A 15021-nucleotide genomic window follows, 5' to 3' on the forward strand; every position below is an offset into this window, starting at 1 on the left:
AGGAGGTACATGCAGCACCAGAAGGAGTAGCGTGTGGCAGCAGCAGTATTACAGTATGACACCTAGCGGTGGTACCACAGCAAAAATAAGAAGAACCAGGCCTAATTTAATTTGCAGGAGGTTGTGCTGTTGACGGTTGGTCTGCCATACCACTATTCCCAGCCACCTCATGTCCTCCTCTCGCCAACAGCAGGGGCCAGGAAATCGCCTTCAACCCAAGCCTGGTTCATCTTGAGGAAGGTGAGTCTGTCCACTTGAGGAAGGTGACTCTGTGACCACGCCACCGGCCAAACTGAAGCATCTCTCCGACAGGACGCTGGAAGGGAGACAGGACAGGCCTTTCAGGGCGTATTGCGTTATCTCCCTCCAGATCTCCAGCCTCTTGACCCAGTACTCCATGGAGTCCACGGGGGCCTCGGTATCGAACCCACTTAAGGACCCCATGTAGTCTGCCACCATGCGGGTCATACGCTGGTGCTGACTAGAGAAGGATGCTGCTGCTGATGGCACCTCCTCTCTAGGCAGCTCTCTCGTGTAGAGTTGCCTAGTCCGACTCAGCAGATCTCCTGGGTGCCTGCTGCTGCTGCTGGCCACAGGCACCGGCTGCTGTCTTGGCTGAACAGGGGCAGGTGGGGTGGAAGGCTGGAGGAAGGCTTCCTTCAGACTGTGAACAAGGGCCGCCCACAACTCCCTTCTTCAACGCTCTGGGTCTCCACGCAGCAGGAACTGACCCAGTTTGCTCTTCAGTCATAGGCCCAGGATCATGGTGATCCAGATGTCCTCCTTCTCCCACATCTGGATCACCCTGGGGTCTCTGTGCACCACAGCAGACACATCATCGTCATCACCCCCCTAAGACAACATGCCTGTCCTCCTCTTGTGCCCGCTGACCCTCGCCCTGGCCTCTCCACCCTCACACCACTGCAGCTGTGCTCTGCTGTTCCCCCTCAACAGCAAGGTCAGGGACCTCCAACTCCTCCAACAGCTCAAAGTCCTCCTCTTCCTTAGAGGTAAACTGCGCAGCTGCCTGTTGATCCAGCTCGGTCAGGGCTGCCTCTCCCTCTTCCAGCAGATCAAAAATTGCCCTGTCCAGCAGGCAAACCATTGGCACCCACTCGCAGAGGGATGCCCATTCCCCACTCACCATGTTGGTTCCCTGCAGGAAGGTAGACAACACCAGGCACACCTGATGCATCTGCCCCCAATCTGTGTTTGGAATAAATTGGAGGTATGTGGTGCCGGAGACATTATCCTCAACGATGTAGTGGGTGACTCCTGTTCTGGCACAGCCACTCCAACATCGCCAGGGTGGAGTTCCAGCGAGTTGGTACATCGATGTTGAGCCTGTGTGGTGGCAGGCCCTCGCACTACTGCAGGTCAGCCAGGATCGCTGAGGCAGTGGCGGAGCGGCGAAAATGGCGAACAATTTTCTGGGCCCCTTCCAGAAGATCTACCATCCCCGGCTAGGTGCGCAAGAACCTCTGCATCACCAGGTTCAGGACGTGGGCCAAACAGGGGACGTTGGTCAAGTGTCCCCTGCTGATGGCAGCCAGCAGGTTGTCCCCATTGTCAGACACCTCCAATCCGACTCTGAGGCCTCTGGGGGTCAGCCACCTCTGCTCCTGCTCCCTGAGGGCGGCCAGGGCGTTAGCTGCCGTCAGCTTGTTCTTCCCCAGGCTGGTCATCTCCAGCAGTGCTTGGCAGTGGCGGGGCTTGAGGCTGCTGCTGAGGCGGGGGCATTTGGCAGGTGTGCCAGAGGAGAGAGCAGGATCAGAGGAGCCTGCTGCATCTCCCCTAACCCCGCGGGGTGGCACCACCCACTGGGCTGCTGCTGATGCCTCACCCCCTTCCACTAAGCTGACCCAGTGCAGAGTGAAGGACAGGTAACGGTCTGCCACGAACCAGCTGCTCGGAGTGTCCATGGTGACATAGACCTGCCGGTGGCAACCGTGGTGGTGCTGCATCTCCTGCTGCCTCTGCACCTGGCAGACATTGCTCAATACACAATACAATTTATAAAGAAAAATAAAAAAAAATGGAAAGGGGGATACCCTGAATGTTTTGTTTTTTCATTAAATATGTGTGAGGTGACTGGTGAAAATTTACCAAATTTAAACGTTTTTTTTTTTTTTAAATTTATAATACCATTAATGTACTACTGACTGATTAGCTCACTTCACTACACATACACGTGCGGTCAGTGACAGAGAGTGAAATAAAGTAAAATAAATAACAGTAACTGTCTAGTCAGTCAGTCACAAACTAAACTGAACTGACTCTGGTAATGAACAGAACACTAGTGACAAGAAGAGAAAGTGACAGTGAGTGACACTAAGACTGACTGTCACACATTCACACTACAAGCAGCAGCTGCAGAGCCACAGTGAGAAACAGATGCTGCTGAGTCCTGACTGTAGTACTGCTAATGCTAGTGGTGCAACACTATATAAACTAACAGTAACTCAGATAATCAAAAAATAATCCCTAACCTACCTACAGGCTATTAGGCTACTTGGCTAGCAGGCCTAGCCTGCACACACCTCAGCTAAGTGACTGTATACAGTATACACTGACTGCACTGACTAACACAATCAAACGACAACTATACAGCAATGCAATATACTGTATGTGTTGTACAGGTGTAAAATAGCAAAATCATACTGTTTTCACAGTAAATGAGCAATTGCTCACAGCCAAATAGCATAGAGATGTAAACAATAAAAGATGTAAACAATAAAACTCATGCTCCTCTGCATATATGATTAATGCAATATTTATTAAAACCAATCAATTAATAAAATCTGCACACCATGAATCTGTACTCAGCCTCTTTCTAGTCACATACCTGGGCAACATCAAAGGACCCAGGAAAAATTGCCTAGATTTCTATGCTGCCAATTTACTTCATACATGCGTGCATTAAATATAAAATAAAATATAGAAGCAACCTCCCTTTCTCCTTTAATCTACTGTTCCTCAAATCTCCAGATTCTAAATAGCCAGCATTATAGATCTTTCTATGCAGCGTTATTGTTTCTCCACTCAGCAATACTTTGTACTTGCACTTAGCGTTTATCTGTCTTTCAGAAAGCGTATACTGACCGCTACACGTTTCACAGTACGGCAGGATTTATATAATGTTCCTCCCTAGTGAGTTTAATCACAAGTGAGTTTGATCACAAAGACTCTTCTGCTACTTCAGTAGCTGACTCACGGTTACCGCACTGATCGGCAGTCCATTCGCTCCAGAGAGAGGAGGGGGCAGAAGGAGTTCCCAGCTTATCCGGTATCTTTAGATGTATAGACCCGTTTGAGTCCCGGCCGGCGACTCACTGCTGGATCACTCCGATGTAGGCTACAAGGACTTCCGTCTTGGCGTACTTTGCAACACACGGAGTCCGGGGGGTGACGTCACCACACTTCTTAGCCAATAGCCAACGCGTTTCGGTAGGTTCCGCCTACCTTCTTCAGGGCGTACTCCCATTGGCTGTGTACCTTCTTATACTCTGTTACTCCACCCACCTCTCTCCGTATCACTTGTTGCTATGTCTCTGATAAGCGAACTCGTTTAAAATGCATAAATCTCAATATCTGAGTTCAATCCTAGCGGGACTCCACTGTTCAGAGTGTATATCCATTCAGTTTCTTTCCGTGACATTTTGTCAATATAGTGTGTTGCAAAGTACGCCAAGACGGAAGTCCTTGTAGCCTACATCGGAGTGATCCAGCAGTGAGTCGCCGGCCGGGACTCAAACGGGTCTATACATCTAAAGATACCGGATAAGCTGGGAACTCCTTCTGCCCCCTCCTCTCTCTGGAGCGAATGGACTGCCGATCAGTGCGGTAACCGTGAGTCAGCTACTGAAGTAGCAGAAGAGTCTTTGTGATCAAACTCACTTGTGATTAAACTCACTAGGGAGGAACATTATATAAATCCTGCCGTACTGTGAAACGTGTAGCGGTCAGTATACGCTTTCTGAAAGACAGATAAACGCTAAGTGCAAGTACAAAGTATTGCTGAGTGGAGAAACAATAACGCTGCATAGAAAGATCTATAATGCTGGCTATTTAGAATCTGGAGATTTAAGGAACAGTAGATTAAAGGAGAAAGGGAGGTTGCTTCTATATTTTATTTTATATTTAATGCACGCATGTATGAAGTAAATTGGCAGCATAGAAATCTAGGCAATTTTTCCTGGGTCCTTTGATGTTGCCCAGGTATGTGACTAGAAAGAGGCTGAGTACAGATTCATGGTGTGCAGATTTTATTAATTGATTGGTTTTAATAAATATTGCATTAATCATATATGCAGAGGCGCATGAGTTTTATTGTTTACATTTTTTGTATATAGTTACGGATTCTATATTAACTCATTGCTGCCATTGTGAAATATTAATTATCAAGCGCTACAATCTTCAAATCAAATAGCATAGAGAAGCTAACTTAAAGAGGAACTCCAGTGAACATTTTACTGTTGGCAGGTGATGTAGCTGCTGCATGGTTTTTGGCAGTTGGAAACAGCTGTAACAGCTATTTTCCACAATGCAACAAGGTTCACAGACAGAAACTGCCAAAAGTTTGAACTTTTCTTGTAGGAGGGGATTCTTGTGGGAGGGGTTTCACCACAATATAAGTCATACAGCGCCCCTGATGGTCTGTATGTGAAAAGGAATAGATTTCTCATGTAAAAGGGGGTATCAGCTACTGATTGGGATAAAGTTCAATTTTTGGTTGGAGTTTCTCTTTAAACTGAACTGACAGAACACACTAACACTATATTAACAGAACACACTACAGTGACAGAAGGAGAGTGACAGTGAAGTGAGTGGTACAGTAAGACTGTCTGACTGTCACACTCAAAGGCAGCACCTGCAGAATCACAGTGAGACTGTGAGACAGATGCTGCTGACTGACTGTGTGCTAATGCTAGTCTAAGTCTAACACTAAACTAACACAGTAACTGATAAATAATCAAGAACTAATCCCTAACCTACCTACAGGCTACTAGGCTACCTAGCAGGCCTAGCCTGCACAGACCTCAGCTAAGCTAGCCTAGCACTGTATACAGTAAATACACTACACTAACACAATTAAATCACTATCTAGCTATAAAGCAATGCAATAAATGTGTTGGAAATGTATTTTGGATGAAAAACACTGGGTTTAAATAGTGGAAAAGCACTTGCTCAGACGGACAGCAGCACTGGAGATGCTCTCAGAACCACAGAGTCACAAGCAAGGACAAGATCCTCAAGATGGCTGCCACCTTATATAGAGGAGGGGAGGCCCAGGCTCCCCTTCTCTGATTGGTTGCTAGGGCCTCAGCTGGGGGCCCTCTGATTGGTCCAACGATGTCATACAACATCATTTCCCTGACTACAGCGATCACAAGCTCGTCACGAATACAATCACAAGTGCATTCGTGACCGACAGTCGTGATCGAGAGCCAATCACGATTGCCGATTATGACCTCGGGATCGGCAAAAATGGCTCGTTATCACAAGTTGCTTGTGATCACGAGCTCGTGACGAGCACCACAGAATAATTCTGCATGTCAACTCATTGTGCATACAAGTCTATGGGGTTATTCACAGTAACGAATTGCGTTATTCTAACTCGCTGCATGCCGTCTTTGTATTAAATAAATCATACAGCGTGAAGGCACGGGAGCGGAGGGGTGACAGTTGTTCTGGTGGTGGGCGTGGCCAAGATAAAAATGATGTCCACTCCCTATTGCAGTTCACACTCATTTTAATATGCACATCATACAGCTGATCACTGTGAACCTAGCCTCAAGCTCAGAGATCATTTAAGTTAAAAAAATGTTTGGCAATCTGGATCAGGAACAGGGCAATATTTTTTATTCCACTATAACTCAATCACATTTTATATACACGTCTTACTTATTATATACTGTATTACTTACTATTCTTTGTGGGTTTTTTTTTAACCCTTATGTTTGTGACTTAATTATACATTTTACTTTGTTTATAACCATTTTAATCAAAGAAAGATCTACTGTAATAGGGCCTCTACTTAGGACATAAGAGGTGAAAATAAACTGATGAAAAAAACAATTGTATCTGTCCTCCTCTTCCTAAAAAAATATTTTTTTAGATACTCCACAGCTTTATTTTATTTGTGAATATAGTTTTTAAGTTTTTACTGTTTCATTGTCTATGCTTAATGACACCTTCATTGAAGTATGCTAGAGCTCAAATCTATTGATTATTCACCCTTTTTATCTCTTTCCTGCTCTCAGAAGCAATTTACTGACAGGTAAGTGTTTTATGGCTGTAATTACTTATCATTAAGGGTTATGCTATAGTCTGACCCAGTCCCGACACGGTCTGAAACTGTCACTTACATACCTGATGTTTAACTCTTTCAGGCAGAGACTTAAAAAAGGGAACACAGCCTAGTTATTTGTGTGTTTGGCACTGTACATACACATGTCTATCTCATCATGTCACATGTCACTTCGGTAGTCCTTTAAGAACATTTTAAAGCTCCATAATATTGATTTTTTTTTCACTGTATAATGTAAATGGATAATACCCTATTGTCCTCCACTGTTCTTCTGTATACTATATACTGTACATATATACTATATATATTAAAAAGAATGAGTGATTTGAAATTGTTCATAATTATTACTGATAATGTTTAATACATTAGGATGCATTTATATATCGCACAGAAAAACTACTAGACACTACTGACGTGCCAGTCACATCTTTATGAATGCATTGTTTTAAAATGTTTCCATTTACAATGCAAACTAGTAAACTAGCAAACAATAGTAATCAGAATAACATGCATAAAGTGTTACACTCAATAAGTAGACCATAATGCAATGCAGTACGCAATGCACAACACTCTACTAATCATGCGTATCACTTTGCACATGATATTTTGATAACCATTTAGTTTAGTGAATATAGCCCATTATTTACTATTTTAATGAAAAGGCCACTTTATTTAAAAAAAAAAAAATACTTTAAAAATGGTCACGGGAACCCTGCTACAAATTGGACTGCTTTCTTTAATTGACTTTAGTTCTACTTTAAAGTCATAGAATTATGGATCCATGCTAGGGAGAGGTTATATTAATGGTACAATTATTCTGTTCTTTTAGTAACCCTAAATCTCAGTGTAAAAATGTATTTTGAATGCATGTAAGACATGCTCTGCTATAACATTGCACAGTTTTACTTTAACATGCCAACGTGAAATGACCCTGAAGCAATGGGCTAAAGGCTTGTACACACGTGCAACTTTTTCACCCAACTATCGTTCCCATGTGATTTTTTTGGACGAATGTTGGGCGTGTATGGGCAGCAAACGACTAGCTTACCAATTGATAATGGGCAGTTTGCCCAATCCAACCAGCGTTGTTCAACTGACCAACTATTGTGCAATGTGCAGGTTGACCACGACTGTTTGAACAACTTGTTGTTTTTTGAATGCTGACATGGTGCGTGCACAGTATTTAAACGAGCTGGTTGTGTAGTTGGTCAGCACGTATACACGTACTTGTTGTGTAAATAAAAAGTTGTGTAGATCGTCATGTTGTGCAGTTGGTCGTATATAAGTTGCACCTGTGTACGAGCCTTAAAAGTCCAGCTACTAGTGTATGCAAACACAAAATAAGCTACTGGAAAAAGGTACTTATCAGTTAGCCGGGCGCATCCGGCAGGTGGCGCTAATTACTATTCTCCCTCCAGGCCGCCATGGATAGTAGGGAAAGATGTAACTCTAATGGAGTTTTGTTGCCACTTACAGGATGCGCCCGGCTAACGGATAAGTACCTGGAAAAATAAAAAAACATTTTCTGTTCCTCAATGGATGGTACCTAAAAGTGGGAGCAGTAAAAAAGGGCGCATATGGCTAGTGGACAAAAAGGGCGCCGCCATAGACTGCAATGCAAAATATCGGCTATTGGGCACCCGACAGGAAAATTGGGCGCCCGAGAAATAGCGGTTGCAGGGATCGTGTTAACAAAATTATTCGGTCACAGAGTAAGGGTTATTACAAATATCGTTTACAAGTTCGTTTTAACTGTGTGGTTTACTTATTTTTTTATTTTTAAATTTCGCTTATAGGAGCTTTTACTTGTTTTTTTGTTTTTAAATTTCGCTTTCAGGGCTGTAACAAGTAAATTATCGTTTACACTTATTTTATTATTTATAATTCGTTTTCATACGTATAATACTTAAATATCGTTTTCAACCTTATTCTATTACAAATACATCGCTTATGGTATTAACTTTGTTTTTTACACTTATAATGCATCAATTATAGTTTTATTAACTTACTTAATATATCGCTTTTAATATTACCGTTATTTTAAGATTTTGAATGCGTGATTGTAAGGCTATCTATTATATATATATATATATATATATATATATATATATATATATATATATATACCTTTTTCTATTTATAATATTAATAATGTGTACGTGATTTTAAGGATATTTATTTTACCACAAATATATACATTTTTAAGGCTATTTATTTTATTACAAATATATAAATTATTCTATTCATGTTATTTATAGTGAAGTATTTAGAGGATTAAATATATTATAGTTTATATGCGTGTAAGGGTGTTTGTGCAGTGGGAATGGTTAGGGTTAGGCACCACCAGAGGGATGGTTAGGTTTAGGCACCACCAGGGGGATGGTTAGGGTTAGGCACCACCAGGGGGATGGTTAGGGTTAGGCACCACCAGGGGAGATTTAGGGTTAGGCACCACCAGGGGGTCTTCGGGTTAGGCACCACCAGGGGGGTCTTAGGGTTAGGCACCACCAAGGTGGTGGTTAGGGTTAGGCACCACCAAGGGGGTGGTTAGGGTTAGGCACCACCAGTGGGGTCTTAGGGTTAGGCACAACCAGGGGGGTCTTAGGGTTAGGCACCACCAGGGGGGTCTTAGGGTTAGGCACCACCAAGGTGGTGGTTAGGGTTAGGCACCACCAAGGGGGTGGTTAGGGTTAGGCACCACCAGGGGGGTGGTAGGGTTAGGCACCACCAGGGGGTGGTTAGGGTTAGGCACCACCAGGGGGGTTTAGGGGTTAGGGATAGGTACAGGGAGGGTCCTGTATGAGAGTAGGGTTAGGTATAGTTACAGTACAATATACACCATCAGGGGGGGGGGGTAGGGTTAGGCACCACCAGGGGGGTCTAGGGGTTAGGGATAGGTACAGGGAGGGTACTGTGTGAGAGTAGGGTTAGGTATAGTTACAGCACAATATATAGAATATATACAAATTATTAAATTATGTATTTGTGATACACGCCCGAAAAGTATGATCTAATACAAATCTTAGTAAACTTACTCCTTATCAAACAGTTTTAGTATTGACTTAGAAGTCTCTGGCGTCATTATGCCATTTAATATTTTCTGAAAGTGTTCAAGCTTTTTTCTTGCCTAAAATGATATAACAAAAAAAAAAGATGAATAGAACAGAATTCTTACAGTGTACAGTTTATCTATCAGTTTAATTACAAGAAGTAATAATCCATTAGAGCTTCCGCATCTATGTGTTTTACAATAATGGTATGTTTGGCTTTGTTCTTCTGTCAATGGCGTCACTAGGGGGGTGAGGTAGGTGCGGACTGCATCGGGTGTCACCTGCAGAGCGGGTGACACCAAGCTCCAGGCTAAGGGACAGTGGAGTAGGGCTATGTTAATATAGACGCCCTGATGAAACGTCTGATGACGGGAAACGCGTAGGTGGGAGGAGCCACCGGCCGGCCATGCGATCCTGCTCCCTGGTATGCTGGAGTTAGCGTGCGGACTTTGCTGCAGTAAAGCGTGGGGCTTGGATCCTGACAGAGTGTGCGAGTAGACGCCGGAGCAGTTGGAGTACGGCGGCCTGTATGCACAGGGAGGAACTTCCTTCACTCATCTTGTATGCCACACACTTGGTGGACTACAAATACAAGCTAGACCACACAGTTAAAGGGCAAGCCTGCGCAGTGCTCTACGCACACCGATGAGGACATAATGGGCCCATTGAAAAGAAGCTTATCTAATCCTGGAAGCTTGCACTGTCCCTTTGACTGTGACAATTGTTAACTGCAGCTTCAAAATCGCAAGTATATGTGCCATTGCACGTCTATGCATGGCCTAATCAGCAATGAAGAATCCTGCTTATATCCTTGCAGCTTATCTAATTGCATAGCAACTAACTGCATGCTAATCAGGCATATTTGCCACATAAGTGGACAGTGTGGCAATACGCAATCTATGGAAAATAGGGAGTCTAATCCAAAAGTGCACATGATTAGTGAGCCTATTGTGATATTATGGATATGCATCTAATGACCCTGTTGGCAACCTCAGGTTTTTAATAGTGTGAATGTAATTAATTTTAGATAATTATATGTATGCTGGTTACTCGGGTGTGCGATAGCACACATGTGTCCCAATTTTTTGTGCAATAAAAATAGTGTTTTGGACAAAAATTGATGTGGCGCCTTATACCCAAAAACTTCTTTTTTCGCTTGTGCTAATTATATGGTTGTACCTACTTGTTGTCCTAAATCACACAATATTGATTTTATTATTTTTTGTGCACTGACCTTTCCTGAATGCTGACAAAATAAGCTTTTCTATGTTAATAGACCAGGCTATTGCACAACTCCTCTCTCCCCTATAGCAAATGGGTCCACTATAATCCCTTTCCAACCCCATTCTCAACAAGTAACAATACTACGAAAAAAGTATTATCGGTTTTGTTTAGCCTGGTTAGGTTACAGGTTCAAGCGGTAAGAGAGGGGTGACACCATGAATTTCCGTACCGAGTGACACCAACCATAGTGATGCCTCTGTCTTCTGTACAGTAGATAGTGGATAAACAGACAGAAATGGAAACTACAATTGGAAGATATACAGTATATATATTTATCTAGCCAGTTATCACTATGTCCAGCCACATTTTCAGGATTAAGGCTCATCAAGTTATACAATCCCTTTAACTGAGGAATGTTGTTTACATTGAAAGTGCTCCAATAGCTATAAAGGCTAACTCCAGCTTTTATTAGATTTAGCTAGAGTAGTTAAGGGTTATAATTTCTTTCAGATTGTTTCGGGGGAGACTTTTTTTTTTAAACCAAAACCAAGTTTATTAAACATATGTCATACCTCCCAACTTTTTGATATCAGAAAGAGGGACACTTAACCTCCCTGGCGGTATATTAAAAACCGCCAGGGGGCAGCGCTGCCGTTTTTTTTTTCTTTTTTTACATCATGTAGCGAGCCTAGGGCTCGCTACATGATAGCTGCTGCTCAGCGGCATCCCCCCAGCTCCTTCGATTGCCTCCGGCGATAGGCGATCAGGAAATCCCGTTCAAAGAACAGGATTTCCTGGAGGGCTTCCCCCGTCGCCATGTCGACAGGGCGGGATGACGTCACCGAGCGCGGGGCGACGGCGATCGGTGTGCTGGCGCAGCTAGCAAAGTGCTAGCTGCGTCCAGCAAAAAAAATTTACGCAAATCGGCCCAGCAGGGCCTGAGAAAACCTCCTGCGCGGCGTACCCCGAACTACGTTTGGGGTTACCGCCAGGAAGGTTAAGCCACACCCCTAATCACCCCCCCCCCCCAACAAACCCTTAGTCATGCATAATACAAAGTTCTCACAAAATTTTTTATATATATATATATATATATATATATATATATATATATATATATATGTTGTTTTACAATTCAAACCACACTGTTGCTTTCTATCCTGGTTCATTTTCCTTCATATTAACATGAATATTAATTATTCATATTTATTCATATTAACATTATCTTGAAAATAAGATATCCATTTTTGAAGGATGGGAATAAAGTTTCAATTACACACATTTTTCAGTAGAAAAATACATATATTTACACAGATCTATATATCAGTCCTGAAAGAGGGACAAATGAGGGAGAAAGAAGGACAGAGGGATTTAGTTCCCAAAGAGGGACTGTCTTTCAAAAAGAGGGAAAGTTGGGAGCTATGATATCTATCCAAGTACAATATTACCAGATACCTACAGCGAAGTATTCACAGCAATATAGCCCAATCAAAGAATTGCAGTGAATATGCATACAATGACAAGTTTATCACAGGTACTGCCAAATATATTCTGGGAGTAAATGCATGTAGTATGAGTGGTGGTACAAGAATGTCCTACTTATACAGTATATTTAACAAAGAATATAGACCTGTGTGGATGCAGATTAGTTGTGCGTATTTTGCAGAATATAGCAAGACCTCAAGTAGATTCATCATAGCATGGCCGATTCTAGTAACAATGGGTCCCCAGGGCATAATAAGCCCAGCCCCCCCCCTCCCCCCAACAGGCAACCCTCAACCAAAAAGCAGCATCTTTGTTACAGCCAAATTTCCATCCTGGGCCCCTGAGCCGCCTGTGGACGCTTTCTCCCAGTCACCTCCCTGTGCTCCCTGAGGCCCCTGCAGAGTCTTTGGCAGTGTAGTGTCTCACCTGCCCGCCAGCACAGATGAGATGCTACTCTGCCAAAGACTCTGCAGAGGCCTCAGGGAGCAACAGTTAAGATGGGGGAGACAACTTGAGAGCCCCTACATGTTCTGTGGCCCTGGGGCAATTGCCCCCTTTGCCTCTATGGTAGCACCGGCCCTGCATCTTTTTTTTTTAAAGAGATTTTTTTATTAATTTTTTTCATAATTATACACAGCGTACAATATTCCCCTTCCTCCCCCCCCCATCCCCTATATAACACAAAGGAACAAAAAGAAAAAACCACGCAGGGTTGAAGATTACAATATTCATATACATTTAAGTCATGTCCCATTTTTGATATATCTACCTCATTGCATAATGGAAAAATTATATGTTTAATGCTATACACCTTTAGAAAAGTCCAGTTATATATACCTTATTATAACACATGAACCTGTGGAATGTTAGAAGGTAACGCAATAACTATAAATATGTGTCTGACACACTGGTTGTAATATCAAGATTAGGGATTACTGTAGTACTATCATTTACCCATCTGCCCCATACCTTTTCAAATTTCTCTGGATGACCTCTCACCTGATACATGAGACTATATAAAGGCAGATTCTGATTAATAAGTGTTTTCACATCTGCAATTGTAGGAGGTTTAGACATTTTCCACTTTAACAACAAATTTTTCCATGCATAGAAGAATACTAATCTAAGAAATAATTTATGGTGTTTGTTGCAAGTGGTATTGTCTATAATTCCTAAAAGAGACGCCTTATAAGAAAGAGTGATAGGTCTGTCCATGATTTTTTCCAATAGCCTTGTAACGGCCGTCCAGTAACATTGAAGTTCCACGCACTCCCAAACACAATGAATGAAATCTGCTTTTGGTAACCCACATTTAAAACAAATAGAACCAATGCCTTTACCCATTTTGGCCAGCTTATCCGGGGTATAGTAGACCTGGTAGAGCCATTTTGTCTGTATCAGCTTGTCCGCTGAGCTAATCACTGTAGTCATATAAGAGGATTCAAATTCATCCCATTCTATAGCAGAAATTTCACATTAGTTTGCCATTTTATTTTAACCTTATCATATCTATAATATCCCCTCTTATCGGACATTAGGGAGTAGAGGCGAGAAATCAGTTTGGTTTTGTCTTGACTTAACAATATAGTTTCTAGCTCTGAGAAGGCCAAAGAGATTCCTGATAGGCCTATTTGGGCTTTAATTGCCCGGCCCTGCATCTTAGAGGCTAGCAGTGGGGGAAGGGACAAGGTAGGTCAGGGAGATCAGTCTCTCGATTCATTTATACCATATTATTAAATTAAATTTAGATAGGGATTTCCTGTGTGTATTAATCAACATTTTGTAGGGCAGTGCACCGTTTACTCCGGTCATCCAACTTTAGTGAGTAGCGGGGTTTGGGTCATCTGAGCAGCACAGAGCTCCGAAAGGCGGGGGATAGGGGGTAAAGGGCCAATGAGATGAGGCAAGGGACATTCCTGATGCCCACAGTGGGTGTTTTTCTGGAGTGCTTCTCCTGCAAAAGATGCCCCTTTCCCTCAAGATTGCTGACAAGCTGCATGTCGGCAATTTTGGGTACACTTTAAAGGGTATTCATGTCTGTCTTGGAGAATACAAGGCCCCTGATTTCAGATTTCTTTTAGAAAACAAAAGAGGACAGGAGCGCACCGCTGGTGCAATAACGTTTTTTACTTCAATCAGTCACGCTGATACAAGTTACACTTACGGTGTGTGAGAAGTCAATGCGCCTGTCAGGCCTGCCGTCTATCCTCTCCTGTGTCCCGCTCTTGGGCAGAGCGGCGGGATGCGATGGAATTGGCGTGGGAGTCGGAGGAGGTGGGCGGAGCCAGGACGCGGGGATGCCGTCTGACGTCACAATGTTTCGGCGTAGACCACGCCTTCATCGGGAATCAACTGATGAAGGTGTGGTCTACCCTGAAACGTTGTGACGTCAGACGGCATCCGCGCGTTCTGGCTCTGCCCACCGCCTCCGACTCCCACGCCAATTCCATCGCATCCCGCCGCTCTGGCCAAGAGCGGGACACAGGAGAGGATAGACGGCAGGCCTGACAGGCGCATTGACTTCTCACACACCGTAAGTGTAACTTGTATCAGCGTGACTGATTGAAGTAAAAAACGTTATTGCACCAGCGGTGCGCTCCTGTCCTCTTTTGTTTTGCGCTCCTGGTGACATCAGGGGAAGCGAGGACACGGCAACGCAGGCGTAGTGTTTTTCAGACTTTAAAGTCTGAAATTCCAGAAGTGAACTGGAGGCGGGGCCGGAGCATCGGTGAGGGGCTGCGCGGGCACAGGATGTCTGCGGGGGACCATTAGAAGCCCCGGGTAAGTTCCACTCATTTTCCCCCGACCCCCCTACAGTATCCCTTTAAAGCAAACCTGAACTCAGACCTTTGTCTCTCCTTTTAAAGATAAGCAACAGTATAATAACCTTTAAAGAAAAACATTTCTTTGTTACAGCTTACAGAACTACTGCAATAAATCTGCAGTGTGTCT

General features: G+C 43.4%; 1 protein-coding gene across 1 annotated transcript in view; it reads right to left on the bottom strand.

The window, feature by feature from the left end:
- The window catches only part of LOC137557929 (uncharacterized), a 259888-nt gene that overhangs the window by 54176 nt on the left and 190691 nt on the right, over positions 1–15021 (bottom strand). The window contains exon 15 of the mRNA XM_068271708.1: positions 9346–9437. Coding sequence (XP_068127809.1) covers positions 9346–9437 — 92 coding nt within the window. The remainder of the gene's footprint in view (positions 1–9345; positions 9438–15021) is intronic.

The sequence above is a fragment of the Hyperolius riggenbachi genome, chromosome 1 (assembly GCF_040937935.1).
Source record: "Hyperolius riggenbachi isolate aHypRig1 chromosome 1, aHypRig1.pri, whole genome shotgun sequence".
Taxonomy (NCBI): domain Eukaryota; kingdom Metazoa; phylum Chordata; class Amphibia; order Anura; family Hyperoliidae; genus Hyperolius; species Hyperolius riggenbachi.